Source organism: Vicia villosa, unplaced genomic scaffold (genome assembly GCF_029867415.1).
Source record: "Vicia villosa cultivar HV-30 ecotype Madison, WI unplaced genomic scaffold, Vvil1.0 ctg.001605F_1_1, whole genome shotgun sequence".
Lineage (NCBI taxonomy): Eukaryota > Viridiplantae > Streptophyta > Magnoliopsida > Fabales > Fabaceae > Vicia > Vicia villosa.
The window spans coordinates 109,981-137,606 of NW_026705673.1; the positions used below are offsets into that span (position 1 = coordinate 109,981).

Genomic DNA, 27,626 nt, shown 5'->3' on the forward strand with positions numbered 1-27,626 from the left:
CTTCAAAAATGAGTCTCTTCCAATGACTAGAGACCTCGTCCATATGTATCGGGAAATTGACTTTCATCTTTTTAGATATGACACAAGCACAAGAGAGACCATACGTTTCCGCAATTGTACAACCACACTTTGAGTTGTCGAAACCGACATTAAAAGCTTGTTTAGCTTCGTGAAAAATATAATTCAGAGTTGCCCAAGACATATTATTGACCAACTGAGAATATAAGAAGGTGTCTTTGAACCTGAGTTCCAACACTGTGATACTACGACTGTTGATGTTCTGCTCTGTAGAATTGTCTTATTGGCATCCATGCTTGGCTAAAACATAATAGCAGCTGAATGTAATATTATATAAGTCTTGCAAATATGAAAAGAACAAAACAGGTACTAAAGCAAGATGTTATATGGAATGTCATGACTTCAACCATGACATCGCGCCTGCAGAACTAAGGAAGAAAGATTCAGTTTGGTTCAAAACAGATACAGAATATTCTATGAGAATATTATGTAATCCTATGTGGCGCATATTTAAAGGTCAAAGAATCAAGTCAGAATATTGAAGAATCAAATCTGAAGATTGAAGATTCAACGGTTTCTAATTTAGGAGATAAATTAGGAAACTTATGATTAAAGACCTTATTTGTAACAGCAAGAATGCTGTGATTTGTAAGCCCAAGTCCAACTGGGATTAGGTTATAAATAGAAACCTTTGTAACCTAATTTGGTGAGGCTGATAGCTAGAGCTAGGAAGATGTAGTCTCTAGGGTTAGCCGTGTAGGTGAACCACCTGATGTGTGGGATGGTCACTGATATGTTCCTCAAAGCCTGTAGGTGAGAGGTTTATTTTAATCACTCAGAAGCTGTGAAGCAATGAGTGAAGTTTTGTTCTTGGAGGAAGCTTGTAAGCAACTTCAAGTTAAGGTTGTGTTTGTTTGTGTTTAAAGTATTGGGAGTTAGGCTATCGATGTATTGGCTGGGTTGTTGACTGCTAGACATCATTGCTATGATTGGGAGTGGAATGGAGATATTCCATATCTAGGGAGAATCTAGGTAGAGATTGCATTGGGTAGGGTTTAAGTGCGAAGTTGTAAACGGGGGAGTTTAGCTTCAAATTAAGACTACTGATAGTGGATTTCCTTCCTGGTTTGGTTGCCCCCAGAGTAGGTTAGTTAGAACCGAACTGGGTGAACAATTCTCTGTGTTGTTTATGTTTCTGCATTGTTTATTTGTTCAGTTTGGATGCCATAACATCGTGCATGACATTAGTGTTTGGTTTAATGACTGTGCTATCACAGAACCTCTGCAAAGCAGATTTATGTGTGTTAACTGAACTAATATGATCCTGGCACTCGTGGACTTCTGCATGCAAGAAGTATTCTAAATTTGGGGGATCTGTATGTACTGACTCAGCTAAGCTGATGACAGAAAAGGTGTCGTGACATTGTGTATGACATACTGAGTCTGTCTTACCAGATTTTCAATTGGTATCAGAGCAGGCAACCTGTGTGTTTCTGGATGAGATCCATAAGGGATACTTTCTGGTTGCTGAAGGTAGAAGATTTTTTGAACAGTCCTGTTCATATTGTATGGTCCCTAGAAGTGGGGGATGGACCTATGTGTGGTAGACTAAACCAATCTGATCAACAGGTGTACTCTCTTGGAAAGAGAAGATGGTGTTGCTGGATTCAAGGATATCCAAAGGTTTCATGCGGGAGTGAAGAATTTGTATTTTTCTATTCAGCATATAGCAAAGTACATAAGAAGAATATCAAAAACTTCATGGGGGAGTGAAGTTAATGATAAGGTAATCTTTGTGCTTATCTGTTTCTTTTTGGTCAGAATACTGGTTAGGTCTTGTTGTGTTGGATTGTTCAGCTTCAATCCTTAGTTGTCATGCTTACCACTGGTTCGTGGAGTAAGTAGTGTGTAATCTCTGTTGATATATGACTACTTTCTGCTGCATAGCATCTGATGCAAAATCCTGTCTTTGAAAGAAGATGTCTAGGGTTGTATGGTTTTCAACAGAGTTTGAAGCAGATTTTTCAGCTTTAGTGCAAGTGTCAAAGATACTTGAGATCTCTCTCAAGTCCACTCATAACGGCATGGTTATTAAGGTTGAAAAGGTTCAATTGATCATTGTTCCTCATATTCGTCTGCAAAGTTGTTTGATGATCTTCAAGATTGCCAAGTGTTGTGTGTTCCAAAGAAAAGGAACTGATGGTATACTGGTATGCAGCTACCAGTTGAAGAACAGATGTTCTGGTGCTAAAATAATGTAGTGTGAGTACATTCGTTTGGAACCTACTCCTGATCTGGAAGAGGAGACATATGCCTTGTGTGTTGATTGATCAGAATACCATCAACTGAACCTTCCATCCCAATTGTCAGTTGATTTCGGGAATATATATGGGAATATGGAATTAAAGCTCAGTGCAAGTAAAAGGATTCATTCGGGTTTTCTTTAAAGACCTATATGAGTATTTAAGATGAGCTTGTATCTGGTATTCTCTTCTGATCAAAGGAACCAGATATGTGGAATGTTTTCTTAACCATAGAACAGTTAGTGGTAAAAACTGAATACTGTGTCTCTTTCACAGTGAAATATGGTTTTGAATATTGTGTGATGACTTAAGGGAATCAGATTGCTGTGAAGAATCTGAGTTGTTTTCAAGTGTTATGTCATACTTAAATTTGTTCTAGAAACCTTATTGAGGGAATCTCCTCTGTAGATACAAATTGTGACATCCATTATCTCTAAATCAGAATGAAAGTCTGAAGAAAAGTTTATTGAGATATGGCATATATTATCCCTTAATCATGACTGATGTGTAGCTGAGTTTATGGTATGTGTCGTGCTTTCTCTGTCTTTCCCCAAGTGTCATAAAAGAGATGTTGAGTGTGAAATCCAAAAAGCCTTAATGAATGATGTCTTAACAGATGTTGAAACATCATTGCCAAGAAGAATGTTCTTATGTATGAAGAAGAAATAATTTAGAAGGATCTGGTGTGAGCAGTAAATTCTATATGAGTGTCTAATAGGTGCTTTGACGGGAGACTTAGTACTTATTGGATGTACAGCCTGAATACAATACTCATATACTCTGTCGGGAGCTGAGTATGTGTATAAAGTATCCGTGGTCTGGTTTGAACTATGTATCAATTGTAGTTCTGTGTTATCTTCTCTTAAGCATTAAGAAGGGCAATGGTTGGCTGTAAAGTTTAGGTTCAGACCTATCTGTTAAAGACAAGTTCAGGGCAATTCAGAAGTTTCTTCTATCTCAAGGTACAAGAAGTGGCAGTTTGGATCTTGTGTAGCAAGTAAACTAAGGATTCTAAACTTGGAAAGTGTGGCAAGTTCCAAATAAATAATGCTTCAAGGGTAAGTAAAATCGTTCAAATCATCCGCTTGGTAAAATTCTCAGGGGGAGAATGAAGAAAGACAAGACATCAACCAGTGTAGGTAAAGGAACACTCAGAGGAATGAATGAGATTTTAAGTCTGATAAACTAATGTCTTGTGGGATGTCACAATATCACTATATGTGAAGGAAGAAGAAGCAACATTAATGTCTGAAGTGAGAGTTCTGACTTAATGTGGATTAGAATGGGCAGATTCTGATCTTGGTGATTGTAACATGTTCTGGCAATACGTGTTTACTCTCATGATGAAGACTTTATTAGTGAGTATGACTATGAAGACAGAAGTTTGGTGATATGATCAACATAGCTAAAGATAAAAGAGGATTCTTCTAGTTCTATCAAGGAGGATTTTAAACTGTCTTAGCAGACCATGAGCTGATTGAAACATGGCACGGTTATGATCATTAGTGGAAGAAGTGGCAGTTCTTTATGTTGAGTTAGTGGCAACCTTTTCTATGGAAACATCTAATGTCAAAGGGTCATCAGTTGATTATTTCAGGTGAAGATAAGGTGGGACTTGAATTTGTTGCAGAGAGAGAAGTGGAGTTAATGGGATGTACTAAACAGCTCAGTTGTATCCTAATGCTATACAAGACGTTATAACATCTAATTTCTGATATGATTATCTTTTGTAAAGGAAAAAATTTGTTGTAGTGAGTGTGTTCAGCAGGATTGGTGAACAAGGGGTGTTGCTCTTGAAAATATGAAGATGCGTCTTATATTTTCCATTCATCATTTCAAACTTATTCCATTGGGGAAGCTCAGACTATCTCAGATAGGGGGAGTGACTTCTTAGTTCAAGATATAATTCTAGAAAAGTATCTTGGTCTGTTATACTCTACCATCATAATGAAGATGTTCCAAGTCAGCAGAAGCTTCTTCAACACATTTAGAGGGAGTTTCTATGAAAAGGTTTATATAACAAGATGTATCACCACAATTATTTATCTGGACCAGTGGATGCATGCTTCAACATGCGGTGGAAGGCTCTAAGCAGTTGTAGTAAACACCCTAAAGGTTATCATAACAACAGAAGTCTATGACTAGTGAGTCGGTAGAGTAAGTGGGAGGTCTATTACTTGGTTCATAGGAAGATTTGTCAAAATCTCTTAAAAGAATCTTAAGCATTGTGCTTAAGGGGTGAAAGAGGGACAATGTCTGACAGGATGTCATGACATAGTTAAAGACATTGATTCTTCAGGGTCATTCAAGGAAAACTACATTGGGTTTATCTCTTCTCGTCAGTGGCCGGTGTAAGGTTCAATCAATGACTATGCATGTGCTGGATTAAAGATGACTCATATCAGAAGAAAATAGTCAAAAACTACTTTGAAAAGAGAAATTGCTTTTGGAACTGTTTCCTAATTATTCGGTTGACCATTGAACAAGACCAAAGACCATCATTACTACCTATGATCTCAAATGGCTATAAATTAGCGTCTTCGCAACAGGCTTCAGAAATCAAATATCTCAAGATGTGTTTCGTCAGTGTTCGTGTTGGGTGTGTGCAGGTTTGGTATTATGATGGGTTCGTTTACCAAAACCTGTCCAGAAAAACGCAAGGTGGGGAAATCATGTGTCTCTACCAGTGGTGTTACAGCAATCACAACAAGAATGTTCCTCCTTATTCAGCCTTCGATAATGGAGTCATTTTAGTTGTGATTTGTGATCTGAGTTATGAACACAATTGTGATTTGTGTTCTGAGTTACGAGGAAGGATGGCGGAAACTCATTCAACTGATTCAAGCTTCATCTTGGACCTCGAGCTAAAAGGAGTGGGTTTTCACATTGTCACCAATAGTCCTCGCAGACAAAGGCCACCATCCATCGTCCTCCTCATGTACGAGTGTTGCATGAAGGTGTTGAACTTCAAAGGTATGAAATTGGTTCAAGCTTTGTCACGTTATGGCTAAAAAGGGGGTGAGATGGTACATAACATGCTGATTTTGCTACTGTCAAAAGAAACAAAGAAAGATCTGAAGATAGAGTGAATTGAAGATGTTATGATGTGGTTAAGCAGTGAAGAACAGAAGACCCAATTCTGAGAATGTAAAAGACTGTTCTTCCAGATGTCTTGAAAGTTGAAGCAGCTGCTCTTGATCTTAAATTTATTGTAAATGTAAGTTTTAGCCAAAATAAGCCAAAGGGGGAGACTGTTGATGTTCTGCTCTGTAGAATTGTCTTATTGGCATCCATGCTTGGCTAAAACATAATAGCAGTTGAATGTAATATTATATAAGTCTTGCAAATATGAAAAGAACAAAACAGGTGCTAAAGCAAGATGTTATATGGAATGTCATGACTTCAACCATGACATCGCGCCTGCAAAACTGAGGAAGAAAGATTCAGTTTGGTTCAAAATAGATACAGAATATTCTATGAGAATATTATGTAATCCTATGTGGCGCATATTTAAAGGTCAAAGAATCAAGTCAGAATATTGAAAAATTAAATCTGAAGATTGAAGATTCAACGGTTTCTAATTTAGGAGATAAATTAGGAAACTTATGATTAAAGACCTTATTTGTAACAGCAAGAATGCTCCGATTTGTAAGCCCAAGTCCAACTGGGATCAGGTTATAAATAGAAACCTTTGTAACCTAATTTGGTGAGGCTGATAGCCAGAGCTAGGAAGATGTAGTCTCTAGGGTTAGCCGTGTAGGTGAACCACCCGATGTGTGGGATGGTCACTGATTTGTGCCTCAAAGCCTGTAGGTGAGAGGTTTATTTTAATCACTCAGAAGCTGTGAAGCAATGAGTGAATTTTTGTTCTTGGAGGAAGCTTGTAAGAAACTTCAAGTTAATGTTGTGTTTGTTTGTGTTTAAAGTATTGGGAATTAGGCTGTCGATGCATTGGCTGAGTTGTTGACTGCTAGACATCATTGCTATGATTGGGAGTGGAATGGAGATATTCCATATCTAGGGAGAATCTAGGTAGAGATTGCATTGGGTAGGGTTTAAGTGCGAAGTTGTAAATGGTGGAGTTTAGCTTCAAATTAAGACTACTGATAGTGGATTTCCTTCCTAGTTTGGTTGCCCCAAGAGTAGGTTAGTTAGAACCGAACTGGGTGAACAATTCTCTGTGTTGTTTATGTTTCTACATTGTTTATTTGTTCAGTTTGGATGTCATAACATCGTGCATGACATTAGTGTTTGGTTTAATGACTGTGCTATCACAGAACCTCTGCAAAGCATATTTATGTGTGTTAACTAAACTAATATGATCCCGGCACTCGTGGACTTCTGCATGCAAGAAGTATTCTAAATTTGGGGGATCTGTATGTACTGCCTCAGCTAAGCTGATGACAGAAAAGGTGTCGTGACATTGTTTATGACATACTGAGTCTGTCTTACCAGATTTTCAATGACCAAATGTTGTATGTATCTCGTTATGCTGGTTTAGTATAATGATTCACAGAATCCCAACCTGTAATCAAATCACCCTTGCTATTTCTCAATCAATTCTTCAGACAAGCATGAGCAGACTCAACTCAGTTTGTTGTATTTTCGAGATGCATAACCTCATCGGTCCAGGCACAAACAATCTTCTCATTTACCTGATCAAGTATAGTGCTTTCAACATATTTCAATAGATCGGGATATTTTACGCAAATATTCCTGAATTGTAAAACAACATCAGCGTATATATCTTTTGTATATGCATTTACTATAGCATTCCATGCATCCATAATTTTTTCCACAATGACGCCCACCTTTACCAGTTTTCCATCTTCACATGCAATATGTTTTGTCTCCACCGCGAATTTAACCCGACTTCTCACATTTTAAGTAATGTGGTACCTACAAAGTAAGGCGTAAGAAGTAGGAAATAAATTTACAACTGAATTCATTAATGATGTATCTCGGTCGGTAACAATGACTTTCGGCATATCTTCTTGATCCTTTAACATTGACCTACAAACCTCTAAAGTCCATGCAAAGTTGTCCTCTTTTTCGCACTCTAGAAATACAAAACCAATAGAATATGTCTTCTCAGTCGATGTAACATCAACAATTTCCAACAATGAAAGCTTGTACTTGTTGATCTTATACGTTGAATCAATTATGAGAACGGTGGAAAACGTATTGAACAATTTAATGGAGTCAGGATGAGTCTAATAAATATCTCTTACGTAACCCTCATCATCACCTTGTCGGTGCCTACAAACATAATTGTTTTCATCTAGAAGTTTCAAGAGGTGTTACATCTGGGTTCGATCCTCCATAATTGCTAATTTGGATTTGATGTATTCTCGAGTCTTTTGCGCTTCAAGGTTACAAGTATGTTTTTGGACGGTACTAAGCTCAAAGTTATGTCAGAATCACATGTCTTCTCATCCGGAAGAAGTCGACATGCAATTGGATGACCAGGTAACTTTTGACTTAAATCATGGTTGTGTAAACCGCATATCACATTAAATCTCCATTTGTTATTTGCCAAAAGATAACCATGCAACCTAAATGGGCATTCATATTTTCTTGAACCGGTGTCATCGCGTTTCAATTTTTGGATACGACAGATATATTTTCCACTTCTTTCGCATGTCAAAGTCACAAATGCATTTCTTCTAGCCATACCATTATCGGACCTTCCTATCACAATACCAAATGCTAGTTTCATAGCCTCTATACGATCCACTGCAACATGTTTTCACGTAATTCAAACTCTTCTCCATTTTCAAAATGCTCACGAATATCTACCACCTTTGTTACGATAGGAGATACAAGTGGTGAAACAACTTGAGATACATTAGGTTTGAGAATGTTATTAGAATGCACCATACCTAAAGTTATAAAAAACATAAAACCCATTAACACGAACTTATTAACAGTTCTGCTGTCAAATAAACATAGACAGAAACCAAAAATATAACTCCAATTTTGTTCAACTACAAACCAAAAGTATACATTCGGTTCTCACGTAACTTGTTTCCAAATTCAAAAACAGATTAATGTAAGGAATAAGAATTGAAATAAATAAATTTTACCTTTAATTCCACTTCCTTGAACTCCCTTTGATATGATGAACCACAAAAATGAAAATTTAGAGTGAAAAAATGGATCGATAATGAAAGGGTTTTTGAGAGATTTTATGGAAAGAAGAAATGGTATGATCACAAGTTGACCATGTTGATTACTATTTTAAGCATTATGGATTTGCCATAATATTGAAAGTATATTTCCGATTATATATGAAATGACAAGGTAGCAGAAAAAATCAATCTTCCCCCTCTACTAATCGGAAACATATTACCGGTTCTGAACAAGAGATCTATCTCCGATATGTTTTTTTTACATTTTGAAGGCCAAAACCACATTTAGCCTTTTTGTGAAATATGTGATGCAAACCAGAAATGCATTTCTGATTTTAGAGGGGCAAATTCAGAATTTTAAAGGGTCTTTCTTTTGGGCATGGGATGGAATAAGAAAATCCCTTGTTTTATATATTATTGTCTTCCCTTGCTTTCCCCTTTCTGCTTTCCATTTTAAAGCCGACTACCCTTCTCTCTTTTCTTGTGGGTCGATTGCCATAAAATGGAAAGTCCTGAATCCCACATTCACAGGCTCTCCCATTCTCTATGCGCCCTTGTTTGCAAAAGGCAGGGACAAGATTAAAAAAAAAGGGAGAAGTAATAGATTGGGCAACAATGCATATGCCATATGTGTACTACATTGTCTGCCTCTAATAAGAAAGTTGCATTGCAATATTGACGTCAATATGTAATATCATGAAATCCGTTATAACTGCAAGTTGTATTGTATTCTTAATGAATCAACAATAACAAATGGGTGGGGATGATTTAGAGAGAGTGGACAAGGTTGATCAGAGTTAATGTAAAACATAAGAAATAAAAATTATTATACAATTACAACTTATTTTTATAGGGGTATATCTACAGGACACTCGAAGCACGGACTCTGAAAATGTTAAATAATTAATAGGGATCAAATACCATGTAATATACACTACCTTTACACGAAGCTCTGCCAAAATTGAAAGAGGACGAGGAAAAGGAGTAGATGATTCTATATGCCTAACTTCATACACAACAAAAGAAACCTACTTACTCACTCAATCTTTTCCAATATTTCCAACCTGGTTTTCCTCTTCCAACCTTTCATAGAGGCAACAAGGTTGACCAATCCAACAACCTGGCTTTTACTGTATTCCTGCAAGGGATGGGGTGTTTCGTTAAAACCTAAGCAATCAGAAGACATAATGATACACCAAAGTAATTACTTATCGGGCAAAGTAATGATGCTGCACAAAGGAACTATTCTTACCGGGTGCGCACGTGCCCAGTGTACATATTCTGTCTCCGGAAGGTAGTAAGCCTGGTTTAAAAGTTGAAGGGAAAGGTGTTCATGAGTGATAAAAGATGTTTATTGGATTCAATTTAATTGAAGTTTCATACATGCAAACTATTTCTACAGTGTAACTAAAACTCATCAGAATTTACAAACAGTGTAGTGGGAATGTTTTCCCACTTGCATAGTTCCTTACCTTAATGAAAGTTTCGACCATTTGTAGCTTGGACTTTACATTCAAAGACGCAAAATGCTTTAGCCCATTTATCAAAACCTAAAAGGTGTAACAATAGAAATCAACATCCAAGGGAGGGAAACAAAATATTATGAAGGAACGTGAAATTTCAATATACTGATCAACTCGGTATCATTTTTTTAAGCAACGAGATCTTTTGATTAGAAAAAACTGAAAAAGAAAAAGGGAAAAAAAGAACGGTAACATTTTTTTAATCAACAAGATCTTTTGATTAGAAAAAACTGAAAAAGAATAAGGGAAAAAGAAGAAAAAAAAGAACAAAAGTATATAGGAAACAATACCAAAATTCATGCTAAACAAATTCACACTCATCTGAAAATAAAATATGGTGGACCGCTTAATTATTTTTGCAAGAAAGAAAGCTAAACTAAGCAAAATCATCCACATACTAGTGAATTTTAATTGGCTCAAATATATTATATCCTTAAAATTGTGTTATGAAATCAGTCCCCACTTCACTCCTACATTTAGCAAAAATAGTTTTTTTCAGTTCTCTTCAAAACTGAAAATAGCAAGATCTTAAAACATAAAAACTGAAAAGAATAAAATTCAAACAGGTTTCAATACCAAAAAACATATATAAATTAAACTATTTATATTAAAATTTTAAAAGTGAATTAAGATTAAATTAGGTTACTTCAATGAGTAATGTAGTAATAATCTACCACATAAATTTCAAATCCAAAAACTACTGAAAGCACAGAAAATATGCAGCTAAGAAATAACCTGCAGATCCAATGACATTAGAGCTCGTCCTTCATCATTACATCTCTTCACCCGCGAAAGTCCTTCCACAAGAGTTTCTGCAATAATGTCAAGCCCATAATCCAACAATACGTCTTGAGTCTGCATATACAAGAGCATAATTTGCGAGTCAAATGTCATGTTTAGACGCTAAGAATTATTTTTCTGTGCTTCTCTATACAAATTATTTTTCAAACATAAATATGTACTTTTTTTAATAAATTGTCAAGTATGCACTAGATGAGTATTGTTTCATGATAATGTATAACAGCAATACCTCTTTACGAATTCCTCCATGGGCAAGTCGTGTTTTAAAGTGCTTAAACTCCCCCAGCAACAAATCAACATACCTATCAATGCCATTTAAGTGAGAGCCGTAGAAACAATGCAACTTAACTCCAAGATAAACAATGCAATATTTTCTATATGAACGCATATCCAAACATACAGTAAATCCTTAATAAACAAGAAAACATACAGTAAATCCTTAATAAACAAGAAAATCAGGGAACAAACTATTATTATTAATATGGTTAAGAAATATAGTTGGGTCTAACTCAACTCTACGAAACCGGCTTGTAAAGTGAGGATTGTCTCACTTATAAGAACATGTTCAGGTCATATATTGTCCAATGTGGAACTCTTAACTCACCCTCTCACGCTCAGAACTGGACATCTGGAGCGTGAAAATAAATGGTGGGTGGCCTGATAGAAGGAGGCTCACTGGATCTTAAACGAAGCTCTTGATACCATGTTAAGAAATGTAGTTGGGCCTAACTCAATTTTACAAAACCGATTGGTAAGATGAGGATTACCCCACTTATAAGGACACGTTCAGACGTTTAGGCCATATATTATCTGATGTGGAACTCTTGACAATTATTCTAAAAACTAATCCTAAGAGATAAGCAAAGGTACTCTTATAAACTGATCCTAGGAAATAAACTAAGAACTTTTCTTATATTGTAACACATTTCATTCCGTTAAAAAATAAAAAACTCCGTTACATTCCATTCCAACATAATAATGCTTGAATTCATACTATTTGCCCCAAAGAGTCATCAAAGAATTTGTTACTTTTTGATGAGATATAAAATACATGCCTGACATGAGTAGACATTAATAATCGTTAAGATCATGTAGTACTATATATGGATGACATTATATTACCAGATGATGATAGCTTGGAACTCAAAAATTGAAGGAGAGACTTGCTAAAGTCTTTGAAATCAAAGAACTTGGCGTTTTAAAATACATCCTAAGAATTGAGTTTCCAAGATCATAGAAAGGCATCTCTATGAATCAACGGAAGTACACTCTGGATCTTTAAAGGAAACAGGATTACTGGGATGAAAAGTTGCAGCCCCCGTTGAGGCTGAAAATACAATAGATAAAGGAAGGTATCAACTTTTGGTAAGAAGGTGGATATACATATCTCATCCGCGTCCAAACATAGCCTTTGTTGTTAGTTTGGTGAGCCAGTTTATGCATGCACCAGGACCAGAACATCAAGAGGCTGTTTTCAAGATTATAAGATATTTGAAGGGGTTGTCTAGGAAAGGACTACTCTATAGAAATCATGGACATCTTCAAATAGAATCCTTCACTGATGCATATAGGGCTGGAAGTATAACAGATTGAAGATCAACATTAGGATATTGTACTTTTGTTGGGGGAAGTTTAGTTAGTTGGAGAAGCAAGAAACAAATTGTTGTAGCAAGTAGTGCAGACGCTGAATTTAGAGTAGTGGCTCGTGGACTTTGCGAGGTACTGTGGGTGGAAAAACTCTTACTAGAATTGAAGTTTTACAATTATCCACTTATAAAATTGTATTGTGACAACAAGACTGCAATATCTATTGCTCAAAATCTAGTCCTACCTCCTACGTGACAGAACCAAACATGTGGAAGTTGACAAACACTTCATCAAGAAAAAATTGAAACGGGGCAAATATAAGTATCACCTATATTTCCACCACAGAGCAACTACCAGATATCTTGACCGTTGCAGAATGCTCTTAGAAATATTATGTGAATATTATTATTTTACTGTTAGTATCCTGTAACCAATTCAGGATCTATCTAATTAATTAAGGATTCTATCGCTACCTCTATTAAAGAGAGAAATCCTTACACAAATGAATACAATTGAGAATTATTCTTCCCTCCTTTCTTTCAACTTATACAAACACCTTGGCATGTTCAAACTAAAAGAATGACAGCCATCCAATCCTATACCAATGCTGCAAATAAATTTTACCAGTGCATGATGCAATATAATGTTTCTTTGATATAAAACGAGAAGCTACCAGTTAAGTAATATAAAAAGGAAAGAAATAATTTGGTATTCCAATATGAAGATGATAAAAAATACTCACCCATTATGCTCCATGCCAAGCTCTTTTACTTCCCATTTACAATTGGCAACACGTTCAACATACCTGTAAGAAGTCCACTAAATATAAAAACCCAAAATTTTTAGTCTAAACAAGTCTGCTAAGATGACTTAGCAATAAAAATAGAAAACACGAAAATTTGGATTGACAGTGGTGTTTTGACATCTTGTAACCCATTATCAGTAGTGTTGGTAAAGTGACCAGAATTAAAACTAACACTAACAAACTTGAGCATCAAGACACAATTTTGCATCCTTTAAAATATAACAAAAGAAATTTTGAAAAAAATAATAATTATTTGAATAACTTATCCCTTTAAATTAAAGGAAACCTAAAAATGAAAAGGACTCACTAATGCCAATACAATATTTCACATAATTGAAAAAATAATATAAAGCAATATATTTGAAAATATATATTGTGCACCTAACAGATCATTTTTGTACTTCAAACCAGATAATAGAAAATATTTCTCAAATTAAGTTCATTTAATTATAATAGTGTCCCTTAAGTAGTTTTTGGAAAGAAAAAGGACCCAACTTCTGGATGTCGAATCTACAATACAAAACTCGTACATTAGAAACACTTCCAAAGCAACCTTATACACTCCTATTGAGGAGTATATTTGTCTTACCCATTAATGTGCAGCAGCAGTCTTACTGTTGTGTGATGCACATGCTCTATAAGATCTGGTACAGCATCCACCTAAAGATATCCTTATATATTAAAACCCGTTATTATCATACTTTGCTTTCACCTTAAATGATAAAAAATTGAATGAACAAGAAATAAACAATTCAATAAAAATATAAATCCTAAATACCCATAATCCAAACAAGATCTTTCACTAGAAGCAGATATCTTAATTGTATGTAAAAACATGCTCAAAAAGGCTTGGTTCAAGAGGTAAGCAAGCTTCATCAAAACAGTTAAATTGCCCTCTAAAATGCCGCATTCAATTCAGTAGGGTGCAATGGGAGTAACATGAGTTAGAATTATTCTCACGTCCAAGGAATGTGGGGATAACTTGAGAGGCTTTTTTTAGGGGACTTCACGGAAATTTGATGAACATTGCCTTCCCACTCTATCCTGATGGGTAAATACTTAAATAGTTCCTTAAATATGTAACCTTATAGCCACCATAGAATTCATGATCAGAGTTGTTCGCTGTTACTCCTTGTAAGCACACTGTGTATAGGCACTCTAAAAATAACTTTTCACAAGACTGATATTCCTATACCAGTTTAGTAAAGAGGATTCGAAAGGAGGAGAAAAGGGGGCACACTAACCCCCAGTTTAGGTACACCGTACATATATTGGTCCTATTTCATTACCTTCTTTCCAAATACTCCATACCAAATAAGGCTCAGACATGAATAACAGTAAATATCACTAGCAAATCATTTTTATGCAATCCATAACATTTCAAACATTCCTTAATCAATTCCATGGGTTGAATAGTCAATAAAGACAACAAAGATCTATATATACCAATTTCCTAAAGAACTCGACCACTGCAATTTTAAAGTTGAGATTCCACATACCAGATGAACAAAGAAATCCTCAAGTACAGTTGAATTACTTTGCAAAAGCATTGATTGGAGGTGAGCTTTGGATCTATTCAAAATTCGAGCAACAACAGATATAGTATCAACAGCGACACATCTTTCCTGAAACATAAAAATAAAATTACAGAGACGTGCATGAAATATGCAACATCATCTTTGATTCAAAACCTAAACGACATGAATCAAGAAAACATCGAAGTTTACAAGCCATACAAACTCCATTTACATAAAACAACATGGGAAAGGGGGGAATTTCCATGGTATATAAATTTTCATCTTGCAATGTTTCTTTTGTACCATAAGTAGCTTTGATGGTGAATGAAAAAAATAACCACGAAACATGGTAAATGGTAACAAGGAGAATAAAATGCAAAAAAAAATATTACAAAGTAGCATGCAGATTTTTTTTCAAAATAGTCAATACATTGATAGGTGTTGAGAGCCTCACATTGGATAAGATATGACTTGAAAAAGTGTTTATAAATGGGAAGCATCCCACACCTTACAAACCAATTTTACAGGGATGAGTAAAGCTTAACTCAAATTCTAAGAATAAAGAATGAAAAAAATGTTCAGTAGAGGATATCATAATTTTAGTCGTGAAAATATTTTTCTACATAAAGTATGCGCGAAACTTTTTTCCAAAAAACATATACCTTAAGACTAAAACCAGTCCCCGAGGGGTGGCCAAAATTCATATTTGGAGGATTTGTAGGTGTCAACTCTGCATGTACAAATGATGAACTTAAAGATGTTGGTGAAGATGAGTGTGGTCTAAGCCACTCCTCGCAATCTTGGTTTATTCTAGATAATGCTGTCCTCAAGCGATCTGCGTGTCATGATTCAATTCAATAACTACTTACTAATCTATTCAAAATTGGATTTGGCCACTAATTGAGTATGAATAAACCATGTCACTTACAATTAAGAGAGTTAACTGAGCTCTTTCCACTTGAATTAGTATTCAGCTGGCCAAATGTTTCATATATAAGATAGAAAAAAATTTCAAACAGCTGGCATATTCCCTGCAAAAATATACTGAATCAGGGAAAAGATTTAGAGGAAAAATATAGCATAAGAAAAGGAAAGAGCAGGAATGTGTAAAGTAGTGCAATGCAATTAAATGCAGAATATCTTACCTTAAAGAACTCAACATTTACTAATTCTAGTTTCTGCATAAGCCTTGCATATTTGTCCATAGACCTTACATTTTAAGACACAATATCTCATTAAATCCCTCAAAATAATAAGAGAAAAAATTACATGGTAGAAAATAATCAATTTTAATACAATACGTATAGAAATCCACCTTAAAAGACAAAGAGAAGATCCAGTTTGTGTTGTACTCTCTTCGTCATTACCCTGTGAAGAGTGAAATCTTGAAAGATGGGGTTTAGAACTTCGACTTGGAAGTTGACTGTCTTCATCAATAAAGTCAGCAAGAAGATCCTCATTTTCATCTTCTGAAACAGAATTGGCACCATTCAATTGATTGGAGTCATTTTTACTAAGGGAGACTCTATCGCCATGAGAGCTGTTGGCTGAGCCCCCATCAAATTCACCATAACTAGACCCATTAGGTTGGGGAGGAGTAACATAACCTTCTTTGGAGGTTGATAATTTTGGCAGAAAAGGATTTCCATTTTTAATCCAATGAGAGAACCCACTCTTTCTTGTACCAGTGTTAACCATGTTCACTGATTTATTATTGGAATGCATTGCATTAGCATTCATTGATTTACTGCTAGATAAAGAAATCAATGGCGCTCCATCACCAATAAGCCCAGCAAAACTGATAATTTGAATAGTATCTGGAGGCAATTTTAACCAAGTCTCCTTCTCCAAAACCATTTTTAGGGCCTAAAAAGAGAAAACCAGAAAAAATATACCATTTATACAAGATAATGTATTATGTAATTAGTTCAGGTACAGAGCTTGGAAAATCAACAAACATAAACAGGCATTTAGCACCTTTAAGGCTAATCGTTGACAATTTAGAGTAACAAACTTGGAGTGGTGGGGGGAGTACAATTAGCTAATTCGTTCACAGTTATGGAATCTATACTTTTTATCTAATCAAAATTGCTCTAAGCACCATAAAATACTTTCTACTTCATACATTCCACACAGGAACAGCACAGCCATTTCCAGTTTTTTGGACCTTCTGGTTCCCCAAGACTACTAAAAATCAATAGCATCATAAAATATAAATGGCATAGCTGACATGTTTTAGCATAGGTCAAAATGTTATTTTGAATATTTTCTGGATCCAAAAATACCTAAAAAATTGTAATTTTGATCACCTTCAGTTGCAAGAAAAAATCACTAGATGAATAGTGAACTACGAGTCATATGCCGAGATTCATCCAAAAAGAACAACAGAAGGTTGATAAAGTTAAACTTTGTAAAACATAAAATTAATACAATAGTATAACATATTAGTTATTGCAATGTTATTGATAGCTGGACTACTATCATCAGCATAGAGAAGCGATGCAGACCAAGAGGCAAATTATGACATTGTATTTGTACTATATGTATATTATACATTGCTCAAAAGGCACTGCATAAAAAATCACAATCAACATCAAATGACTTTAACAACCATGGAGAATGAGAAGCTTTCATGACACTTACATGCACATTTTGTCGATGAAATGCTATGAAATAGTTTTCACAAACAACCTTCAACTTCTGCCTGAACTCAACCACTTCAATCCCACAGAAGGCTTCCCCGGTCAAAATGAATACCCTCAGATCTTCATAGTTTTTCAAGAATTGATGAATGCTTGTAGAACAAGCTGCGGCAGAAGAAAGCAACACTGAGACACGACTTGCAGTGAGATGCCACAGATTCTTGCGTCCTCTTTGAAGGGTCTGAGAAACAAATGTTGTAGCTTCTTTCCGAAGATGGTACCACGGGGAATGGATGCTTGATGCTGAATTTTCCCCACTACTAACCTCATCCACTGGATCATGAGAATCGATGTATGGTGAACCAGTAGTTTCACTCAGTGAACTGATTGCTGAAGGTGCTTTTATAGAAGATGGTCCATGTATCACATCCCCGGAACTGGACATAGAATTGTTACATGCTCTTATGTCTGAATCAACTTCCCCAGCCACACCTAAACCACAAGAAATGTCTTCGTTGCATTTATCAGAAGTTTGTGCTGGTGAGTCCTGGGAATAAAATCAACCAAATGAAGAAAACTGAGTATCATATAGCATATAACAAACAACTGACGACTGTGTAATCGTGAATAGCTTCTTCTCGGTCTCAAGATCAGATACATATTCAAATATCTAATATTTGACAATATTCCTATCACTGAACTGAATAGTGGATTTATTCAATTCATCAAAACCAAATCAAGGAATTATCCAACTTACATGTGGTTTGAGATATTTTTTGGATCCGAAAAGCTCATAAAACTAAGACTAAGATGTTGGGGTGGAAACCCAATAACAAATTTCATCTTAACCATTGCAAAGAAACAGAAAAACAAAGGCCAAAACTTGCCTAAAATCAATCCAGGTGTTTGCTTTTTTGAGGGGTACAAGTCCACGTAAATATTTGATTGCACAAAGCAGTGATGGGGGAAATGTTTACATGGGAGGAACGAGAAATTTACCTCTCTTTCTAGTTGAAAATCCATAATTTCATGGTATGAACACATAAGGTCAAATAAAACAGCCAATGTTCTTAGTAAGCACGGTCTAAACAGAGGATCAGGTATCTGAAGGCATAGGTCGCTGTAAGTGAGCCTGGAAATGAAATAACAACTAAGAAGCCAATAATAATGTAAAAAATACTTCATCCGGTCATTATTATAAGAAAAAAAATCACTTTATAGATTTAATGAATAACCAATGTACCTGGTCTATTATATAGACCAAATACAATAGTTATTTATTGAATCTAAAAGTAAACTTTTTCTTATGATAAGGACCAGAGGGAGTACTCATAAGTAATTGAAAGGATGGTAAATATGCTTGCAGAAAAGAAGTACCTACTATTTTGCGCAAATCCCTCCTCATCCTACAAAAATTAATCAGCATACCAATTAAAAGAATCTTTCGTGTTTTAGTTCAAACTTGGAAGAGAACTCAAGTCAAGCAAATTTTAAAGCAATCCATTGCTATCAACAGTATCATTGGTTTGGCCTTCTGAGGCCTCAAATCTCAATTATTATGGCCATGTATTTTATTCTTATCCATAATGATGAATCAAGTTCTTTCAATCCTCACTTGAACTAATATATGTAAACCAAGAATATCAACACTAAGCCTTAGCAACCACATATGCATATGCTTATGTGAAATGAAAAGTAATAATGGTACAGTGATACCATAATTAAAAATGTCTAGATGGCAATTATAAAGAATATTACTTTTATACAGGGAACTACAGCTCCACACTCAATTTTAATCACACATCAAGGAGAGAAAATATAATATTAATCTACGAAGAAGGAAATACATGGCTTGATGGAAGCTGTAACAGTGTTTTTTAATAATTCTGGCACAGATATTGCTTGCAAGTTACAACACGTGGAGGAAAATGAGAGAATAAAAACCCAATGCTTTGAAAATGGTATTCGCATTATACGAGACAAACTTTTGGATGATGTAACAAAAGACAGAGCACTAACCCTTATTCTTGCTAGCACTACACTCCATCCTAATACTAATATGATAAGAAATCAAATAATGAAATACAAGAAAACATGGAAATCGGTCCTAAGAGTATGTTTTAAGCCCGCAGAGGAAGAGATAAAAGCAACACCATCCCATCACAAGCAGCCAAGTCACAGTACAACTTTTGGTTTTATTTACTGTTTGGTGGCTGATGCATGGGATGGGTAATTTTGAGGGAAAGAAGAGGAAGAGATAATGGACAAAGAGAGTTGGGAAAAGAAGAGGAATCAAGAAATATAAACCAACAAGGGCAAGGAAAAACAGCAGAGTACTTTTTTACTTTGAGATGATGTTGCACATGAGACAAAAAGAGTGCCTAATTTATATATGTTTATAATAACCTACATATTAATATTACTGACTAACAAGATTCGTATATCGCGGGCAGAATCTCAATTCGTATTGCTGTGGGTTATGCATCGCATCCTTACAAACTGGATCAACCTCTGTTGGGGAAGAACAAAAGTCCCATGGTTTATTTAGTAAAAAAATTTAAGACCTTCATGATGTACTTCATCTATTTTGTTTTTAGGAAAATTGAGCTCACTTCACCATAGATATGTATAAATAACATAAGCATCCGCTCTACTTGGTACAAAAAAATTACCCCCCCTACCCCCCAGTCTACACAGCCTCTCCCTGGTTTTTATAGAATAAATGGGAGTGTCATTTAGACATTGAGTGGAGGTGAATGCAACTTTTCCAACAAATAAGGGTATTGAGTGTTTGTTTGTTTAAAAAATAAAAGACTTGTGTATGTCATTCAAACACAACTTAGAAGAGGTGAGTGCAATAGCCCCTTACTTTTCTATCCGTCTTTCATTCTTTAGCAAATCAAACGCTCCCAAAGAGTTAGTCTAAGACACTCCATATTACTCAATAATACAATCAAGATATTAAGACAAGTTTTCATAAACTCTACAGTGCCCCTCGAGTATAAGTAATAAGCTTGAACGTTTTTCAAATAAAACCTTAAGAAAGAAAAAAATCCAAAAAATGTGCGGCATGGAAAAATAAGATATCAATAGTCTGTTCTCAGATATGGTTCTTTTGGACGAACAAACTTGGTCTGCTATCATAGAATAAGGTCCAAAATAGTGTTAAAGTAGAATAAGATGTCCGAGCTTCCTACCAATTAACTCTCTTGCCTCCCTAGACAAATTCAAAATCTGGTGAAACTAAAAATAAGTCAGGGAAGAAAACATGTTTGAATACCTCGTTCACAATAGCCTTTAGCACTGAGTGTGTCTCTGATATGACTTCTTGCATGAAGAAACTTTGTATCTTTTCAGCAAGACCAGTGGTATCCCCTATCAATGCATAGGCATCAATTACCTGTATCATCTCTTCTTGTGTTACTTCACTTCAATATATTTCCAATAATCAAATAGGAAATAGCAAATATCAGTTTGAAGCTAAACCTAATTCAAACAAAACCGTACATAAAACTGGTTTTCATTTGAATTGCAACCTTTGTCATCCTTTTACCCCCTCAATTTATTTGAGATTCACCATGGAAAAAATATATGGCATCACCAAACTTCACCCATCAAGATGTCAAAGTTCAGAAGGCAATTTTAAATAGACCCAGTTCAATTTTATATGAATTTATGGAACTACTCATAAGTTAAGAAATAGTTTTAACTTGTCACATTCCCACAGCAGAGAGATAAATGAAAAGTATGTATGCTCATTATTCTGAGCACTGAATACTCAGCGCTTCCTCCATTTGATATTAACTAGAAAGTAAACTCATTTCCATCAGAAAATAAACAGATACTCACTGTCATATAGTCATCTTCCTTAAATTCCTGGCACACATCCAATAAAAGAGCATCCAACTTCTGCAATGTTCTTCCCAGCCAAACCTACATTCATAATATGACATATTTAACTGAAACAAGTAATTACACAAATACCCTACATTTTCATCATGAATATGCACAGTAACATAAGTACAATACATGCGGGGGGGTCTTAAGAATATAGCAGAAGTGCCAACATATCATGCTTAATCTTTCAAAATACTAGTTTATTCAATATTCACCTCCACACCACGACTCATCTCCTGCATTACAGAAAGCTCTGAAAAACTATCTAAGAGTTGCAAAAACTCTGATAGGACTTGAAATGCCTGCATAATGATTATGTAAAATAAAAATATTAGTATTTAGAAGAAAGTAGTGAGTGATTGACTACAATTTTCAGTTGTGAGTGGTTGAATACAATCTTCAAGTTAAAGCATATATAGAAGCCCACCTTCCAATAATTCCCTTCCTCTACAAGAGATTCAAGTGTCGATTGCATGTCTGGTGCACGTTGAAGTTCAGTCAAGACTGGAAGCATGTCCTATGAATGGGAAAGGATGAACTCATGAAATTACCATCACAAGCTATATTAAGGTCTGACTGTAAGTATGCATTTTGCATACTATCCTAGACTAATCTACTTTATAATCCCAAAACAACTCATTAATGTCAAGAAATCAGTCTTCAAAACACATAATAAAGTAAGACAGTCGCAAAAGAGAAAACAATGCATAAAGACAACTAAAAACATAAAGTTATGGCCAGTTTAAGTTCAAAAAGAGAGAAAAATACCATTAGTGCTTGTTTCTTTTTTGAATAAGAATTCACAATCAAATCCCTTGAAACCTCATTCATAGAAGATGTCAGGTGTCTTCTTCCATTCTGTAAAATCATTTAAAAGAATGCAGTAAGATCAATACAGAGCAAAAAGGTAACATCAATACATGTTGAAACTCTTATGATGCTCACCATACAGATGACATTTGCAATTCTTAGGTCTTTCTCCAATTCCCTGACCAAATTCATCCCCTTCACTGGCCAAAAGTAAGTATCAGATCCTTATTCTAAAATTTTTTTAAAAAGACAAGTGCCATTGGCAATTTGGCAACTGCAAGGAAGTTACATGCGCCCTACTTTCTAATTTCCCAATGAACTTAGACTAAAATTGTTAATCATTTACACCAGAAGTGATACTGCATTCTTCCAAATATATTATTAATTTATTATGTTATAATTAGATCTAAACATGGTTGTAAGTCAGTCAAGTATTAATTGACTTTTATATTGAGTAAATAATAATAACAATAATAATACACATAACAAATGCAAAAAAGAATTGTCAACTTTTGAAATACATAGGTAAAAGAGAGTGGACAGCAGAAAACAAGTGTTATACAGATACCTAACGTATAACCTTGTGTACGAAAACTTCACAACAGATGTAGTCAATTCTAAGAATTCAACTCTTGAACTTACCCATTACTTCATGATGCTCCATAACATGGCGAGATAAATGCTCTGCTACTTTATCCAATTGTGTTAATCTAAGGGCAGCCTATATGACAAACCAATAGAAGCATCCTATCAAGAGAATTGATAACATATAGCATGAAAATGCAACCTAACTAAATCAAATAACTAGATTCGCACGAGCAAAAAATTATTGATATTCTCTGAGCATACGCCATACATGGTCACAATATTAGAAAACTAGTAACATAAAAACCCACAATAGTGGAACTTTGTGAACAGCCCTTCATAAACACCAACTATAATAAGATTACTAGCATGTGCAAAATAAACAATAAAAGACAACAAAGGATATAAAGTTTAAAACAACAACCACCACCAAGCCTTATCCCACTAAGTGGAGTGAGGATATATAGTGTAATCTAGTATTTATATGTTCATCTAGTAAATATGAATTAAAGTTAGTATGCTAACTTTTATGACTTTGCTTCAATTCCTAGATGAAAAACAAGTTGACCTATCTTAGGGAAGTATGGAAGGGACTTTGGTATTATCGGGTGCCCAAGTCCCACATCAAGTAGTATGGGGCGCTAGGTTGAATATTTGAGTGGCTTGGTCCTTCCCCCTGGATAGCTAGCTTTTAAGATAGATTGAGTATTGGAGTGGCTTGGTCCTTCCCCTTTGATAGCTAGCTTTTAAGAGAGGGTTGCCCAAGGGCTTAGATACTTATCAGTTGGTATAAGAGGTAGATGTTGACGGCTTGGAAAGGGCTGCCTATGGACGAGCTAACTGCCAGAATGGTCGACTGAAGCTCCTTAGAGTCAGTTGCCGGGATGTTGGTTCTCCGGAGCAGCGCTATGATAGGGACTTTGGTCTGGTTTTATGAGATGCTGAAGTTCCATAAGGAAGTGTTGACCAAGTGCTCGGATACTTATCAATGTGCATCAATTGAAAAGAGAAATAACTTAACAAGTCAGAAAAACAAGCTTTGAGAAAATCTTAAGATTTTTGGCCTATTTGAAGGGCTTCAAGTACAATACAATTTAAAATAGGTTTTTAAGTCAAGTCAGACTTTGAATAAAACCAGGTTTAGGCTTACCCAATTCTCAATAAAGAACCTCTGATAAACCATAAGTAACAGGTCATGCTGGCTAAACAGGCTTTAGCCTATTTGCTTAAAGCCTAGCCTATTTCCACCGCTACTTGCTTTAATCGGCTAGAAACTTAACACTCCTTTACAAGCACTGTAAACCTCTTCTTCCCACTAAATTGTTTAAATAAAGGAATGGTTTCCCAGATTCTGTATCTTTTTCAGCCAAACATATCTATTGAATAACACAGCATCAGAAACACTACATATATTAAACAAGAGATAACAACTCCCAAACAGATGCCAGAGATGAGCATCAAAGGTTAAAAAAAATTACTTTTAATGAAAAAATAAAGAGGAAGCACCAAGCTAATATCTTTCATCAACTGTAAGTGTAAAAAAATTGTAAGTTTCTCTCAGACTAATAATTAGTATGACAGATAACAATATAATTCATTGAGCAACAGAATGAATCTGCAGAGAATACAGAACATTTGACCTTTTTATTTAAGAGTAGAAATATTTCCAATTGATAGCAAGACTAAGAGACATTAGTACCTGCTTTTCAAAATATAATAGCTCATTTTCTTCAGATGGAACGTGCTCCAAAACATGCCTAATTGGATCAAAATCCTGCATTAAGATATTTGTTACAGATTTGAGTAACACCGGTAAAGAATCCATTCACCTCATAATTCACAGTGATAAAATGAGTAATTTGAATAAGATTTCAATTAAGTGAAAAAATTAAAAGTTAATTTCAAAATGTTAGCTAGTTTAGTTTTTTTCTCTATATTCATAGCAAAATTTATGTTCTTGAACGTTTTCCTTCCTATTTTGCTGTATTGGACGTTAGTGGCATATTCCTATAATCAGTAGAAACATGAAGAAAAATAAAAATCTAAAATTTACTCAGAGTAGTTTGTTACTAAGAACAAGCTGTTATAAGCAAAACTGGGCAGAGGGAAAAGGAGGGCAAATTAAATGTCTCTTTGGTAAATGAGTCAAAAGAGCAAAAGAAAAAAGTTTCAAACAAAGCAACTGTGGTTGCTAACCAATATGGATTTCATTCCCAGAAGTTCAAGTTCTAAACAATGGAATAAACTAATATTGATGAAATGTTAGAAGTTTGAAGTGAGCAGTTCTGAAGAGATATATGAATGGCCAAAGCTACAAAACTAATCCTTACAAAGAAAAGTCGTGTGTTCTAAATTCTAAAAATGCATATCTTCCATCTTCTTATCCTAAGAACATGGACATACAGAAAAAGCATCTCTCCAAACGTGTAACCTAGACTCCATAAATCAAAATATTTTATGTCACCCCAAACACAAGGGATGTCCATGTTGCAGGAAAAACAGTATGAAATTGACACTAAAGTGATACAGGCAAGTATCACCTCCTCGTAGAATTCATCCTCCAATTCCTCCACTGCAGGGCCATGTGGTATGCTTCCATATATTGAACTCAGCTCTGCTGAACTTGATGAAAGACTATACCTCTGATGAGGAGGTAACCCTGCAATAGCACGAGCTACGGCAGCTGCAGCAGCAGCTCGAGCTGGAACCTGTTCAACAAAATTTAAAACATAAAAAATATGACTCCAACTTACAGACAAAACAAGCAGTCTTACAGACTAACAATATTTTAATAAGAATATATGGATAACCAAAGAACATTCACAGTTAGCCTCACTGCTGGGGGTGAGGACTGAACAATTAGAGACATTCAAAATACTTGTAGCTGTAGGCTACCAAGTTATCAATCAAGAATACAGGACAAACAGCTTTATGAGCAAAAGTAAGTATCTAGGTTAACAAACTCCTCACCCTCACTAAACAAGAAACCACTGCAATAGACAAGAGTTACAAAGACCGTATGAAAGATCGTTACATTTTGAATTGGAAGAATGATTCGATCATTTAATACAAAAATCAGGTACACAAATATTGGTTTATAATTATTACTAATAATAATAGTAAATTATAGCTACCATGGTTGAAGATGAACCAAGTGGAAGCAAACCACAATCAAAAAGTTATGGAACTCAATACAACAACAACAACCAAACCTTAACCCACTAAATGGGGTCCGCTGCATGGATCAACTTGTGTCATAATGTTCTATCCAGGATCATTAATCTCAGGTTCTTTCTTAATAATTTCTCGTATAGTTTTTCTAGGTCTTCCTCTACCTATATTGTTTGACTTTTCTCCATTTGATCTACTTTCATTACCACATAATCTAGAGGTCTTCTCTCTACATGCTCAAACCACCTAAGTCTATTTTCCACCATCTTTTCTATTATAGGTGATACCCCAACATTCTCTCTAATATTGAATGTTGTATTGTGGTAGCACTTATAGTAGAAAAAGATAAAATTATGTACATATATTTTAATTTCAATATAAAATTAAAATATATGTACATTCATATCTTTATAACTTTCCAATGTCACATGTAACTGGTTTCTCATATAATAGGAACTATCTATTGATAATTTTAAAATATAAATCTCTTCAAAATAGCTTATACAACTCTACAGTACTTATACTAATTCTTACACCAAAACCCAAAACTACTACTACAATTCTCATTGAATGCATCAGAAGCAAAACCATTACCTAACTTAACCATAATAACAAGATAACACCGTTCAACTATCATATCATACAGCATTATCTATAATTATCCATCACAAATTCAAATCATGTGAAAGATGAATCACCTCAGGCCGATCAGGAACAGAAGGAAGCAATCCAAGCGATCTGGCAGACTTAACAGAACTCAAGATCTTTTCCCCAACCTTAGACAAATCCATTGCTCCTCCCTGAGAGAGCAAGAAGAACGGAAGCAAAACGAAAACCCTAGAACTATCGATTCCACCTCCTTCACTCAAATCACCATTGAAAATAAACGGATTACTCAGCGCGGTTCCAAAGTGAAACAAATTCGGCTGCATCTCAACTCGAATCACCGAGATCGAACACCGAAACTTCCATCGAAAGTGAGATCTGAAAGTGGTGATAAAAATTGACGAGTTTTAGTTCAGTCTGTGACGATAGTGTGCGTGAATGAATGTGATTGTTGGTGGTTAATGGACACTGACTTTGAGAGCACCTAATTTATTACGTCGAATTAGAAGGGAAGGAATGTTGAGATGAAAATGTGGAATTTTACGACGTCCCAATAATGATGTGAAAAGGAGTAATTTCGATCTAACTTGTGTGAGCCAGCAACTACTTGCCTTGTTGGTTGGACCGGAAGGAAAGAAAAGAAGATTAATAAAATTGTACAGGAACTGAGATTTTAAATTAAATGCTAAAATGTATAAGAACAGAAATTAATAATAAATAATTAATAAACAGACAATTTTTTGTTCCTAAATCTTAGAAATGGTGTTATTGTAATTCTTTTATAATACGGGAAATGTAATAAATAGTATTTTTTTTATAAAAGCATGAAATTATTTTTAAGAATATTATATATTAAAATTATAAAATGATTTCTTATATATTAAATGGATATAAATTAAATAGACAATTTGTTAAGAATAATATTAGAAAGAAATTAATTCAAGGATCATGAGATTAATATGCATATAGATAGCATATGGTTGTCGAAGTTAACGGAATCGAAATATTTTTCGTGGAGGCAAAGGATAAATATTGAGCCAAGATTGTCCAACAAGCTACAATCAATAGGCGCGGAAAACGGTGACGTCGAAGGCTAAAGGCTCGATTACATATATGATAACGAGCCTTTAGGTTTTGAAAAGAATCATGTTGCATCAGCAATGCAACAAAGATGCAACGCCAAGATTCATTGGAGGAAATCAACCTAGGTGGAGGAACTGGTAGAAGGCT

General features: G+C 35.0%; 1 protein-coding gene across 3 annotated transcripts; it reads right to left on the bottom strand.

Annotated features, from left to right (window-relative positions):
• Positions 1 to 9,239: 9,239 nt before the first annotated feature.
• LOC131635996 (uncharacterized) lies at positions 9,240 to 27,035 on the bottom strand. 3 transcript variants are annotated; one of them, XM_058906624.1, is made up of 25 exons: positions 26,489 to 27,035; positions 25,160 to 25,327; positions 24,319 to 24,393; positions 22,677 to 22,755; positions 22,170 to 22,234; positions 21,993 to 22,082; positions 21,652 to 21,741; positions 21,440 to 21,526; positions 21,177 to 21,260; positions 20,608 to 20,727; positions 18,705 to 18,733; positions 18,327 to 18,459; positions 17,329 to 17,874; positions 16,001 to 16,551; positions 15,831 to 15,894; positions 15,614 to 15,716; positions 15,348 to 15,520; positions 14,668 to 14,793; positions 13,758 to 13,828; positions 13,106 to 13,168; positions 11,006 to 11,078; positions 10,711 to 10,830; positions 9,925 to 10,002; positions 9,705 to 9,755; positions 9,240 to 9,590 (listed from the first exon to the last, which is right to left on the bottom strand). In XM_058906624.1, the coding sequence occupies exons 1-25, from the start codon at positions 26,720 to 26,722 to the stop codon at positions 9,489 to 9,491; spliced, it is 3,375 nt and encodes a 1,124-aa protein (XP_058762607.1). In that variant the 5' UTR covers positions 26,723 to 27,035; the 3' UTR covers positions 9,240 to 9,488. The 3 variants fall into 3 exon arrangements, 2 of the variants coding, with proteins under 2 accessions (XP_058762607.1, XP_058762608.1); XM_058906625.1 differs by lacking the exons at positions 25,160 to 25,327; positions 26,489 to 27,035 and having other exon boundaries at positions 22,170 to 22,229; positions 24,319 to 24,377; XR_009293926.1 differs by lacking the exons at positions 9,240 to 9,590; positions 9,705 to 9,755; positions 9,925 to 10,002; positions 10,711 to 10,830 and having other exon boundaries at positions 13,758 to 13,839.
• Between the last annotated feature and the right edge of the window lie 591 nt (positions 27,036 to 27,626).

Bases quoted from the DNA above. Each gene is read 5' to 3' on its own strand.
- LOC131635996 (XM_058906624.1), bottom strand. From the start codon at position 26,722: ATGCAGCCGAATTTGTTTCACTTTGGAACCGCGCTGAGTAATCCGTTT. The intron at 25,328-26,488 runs GTGATTCATCTT...TTTGTTGAACAG, and splicing joins CTGTTCCTGATCGGCCTGAG to GTTCCAGCTCGAGCTGCTGC. The intron at 10,003-10,710 runs GTTATTTCTTAG...TACACCTTTTAG, and splicing joins TAATGTCATTGGATCTGCAG to GTTTTGATAAATGGGCTAAA.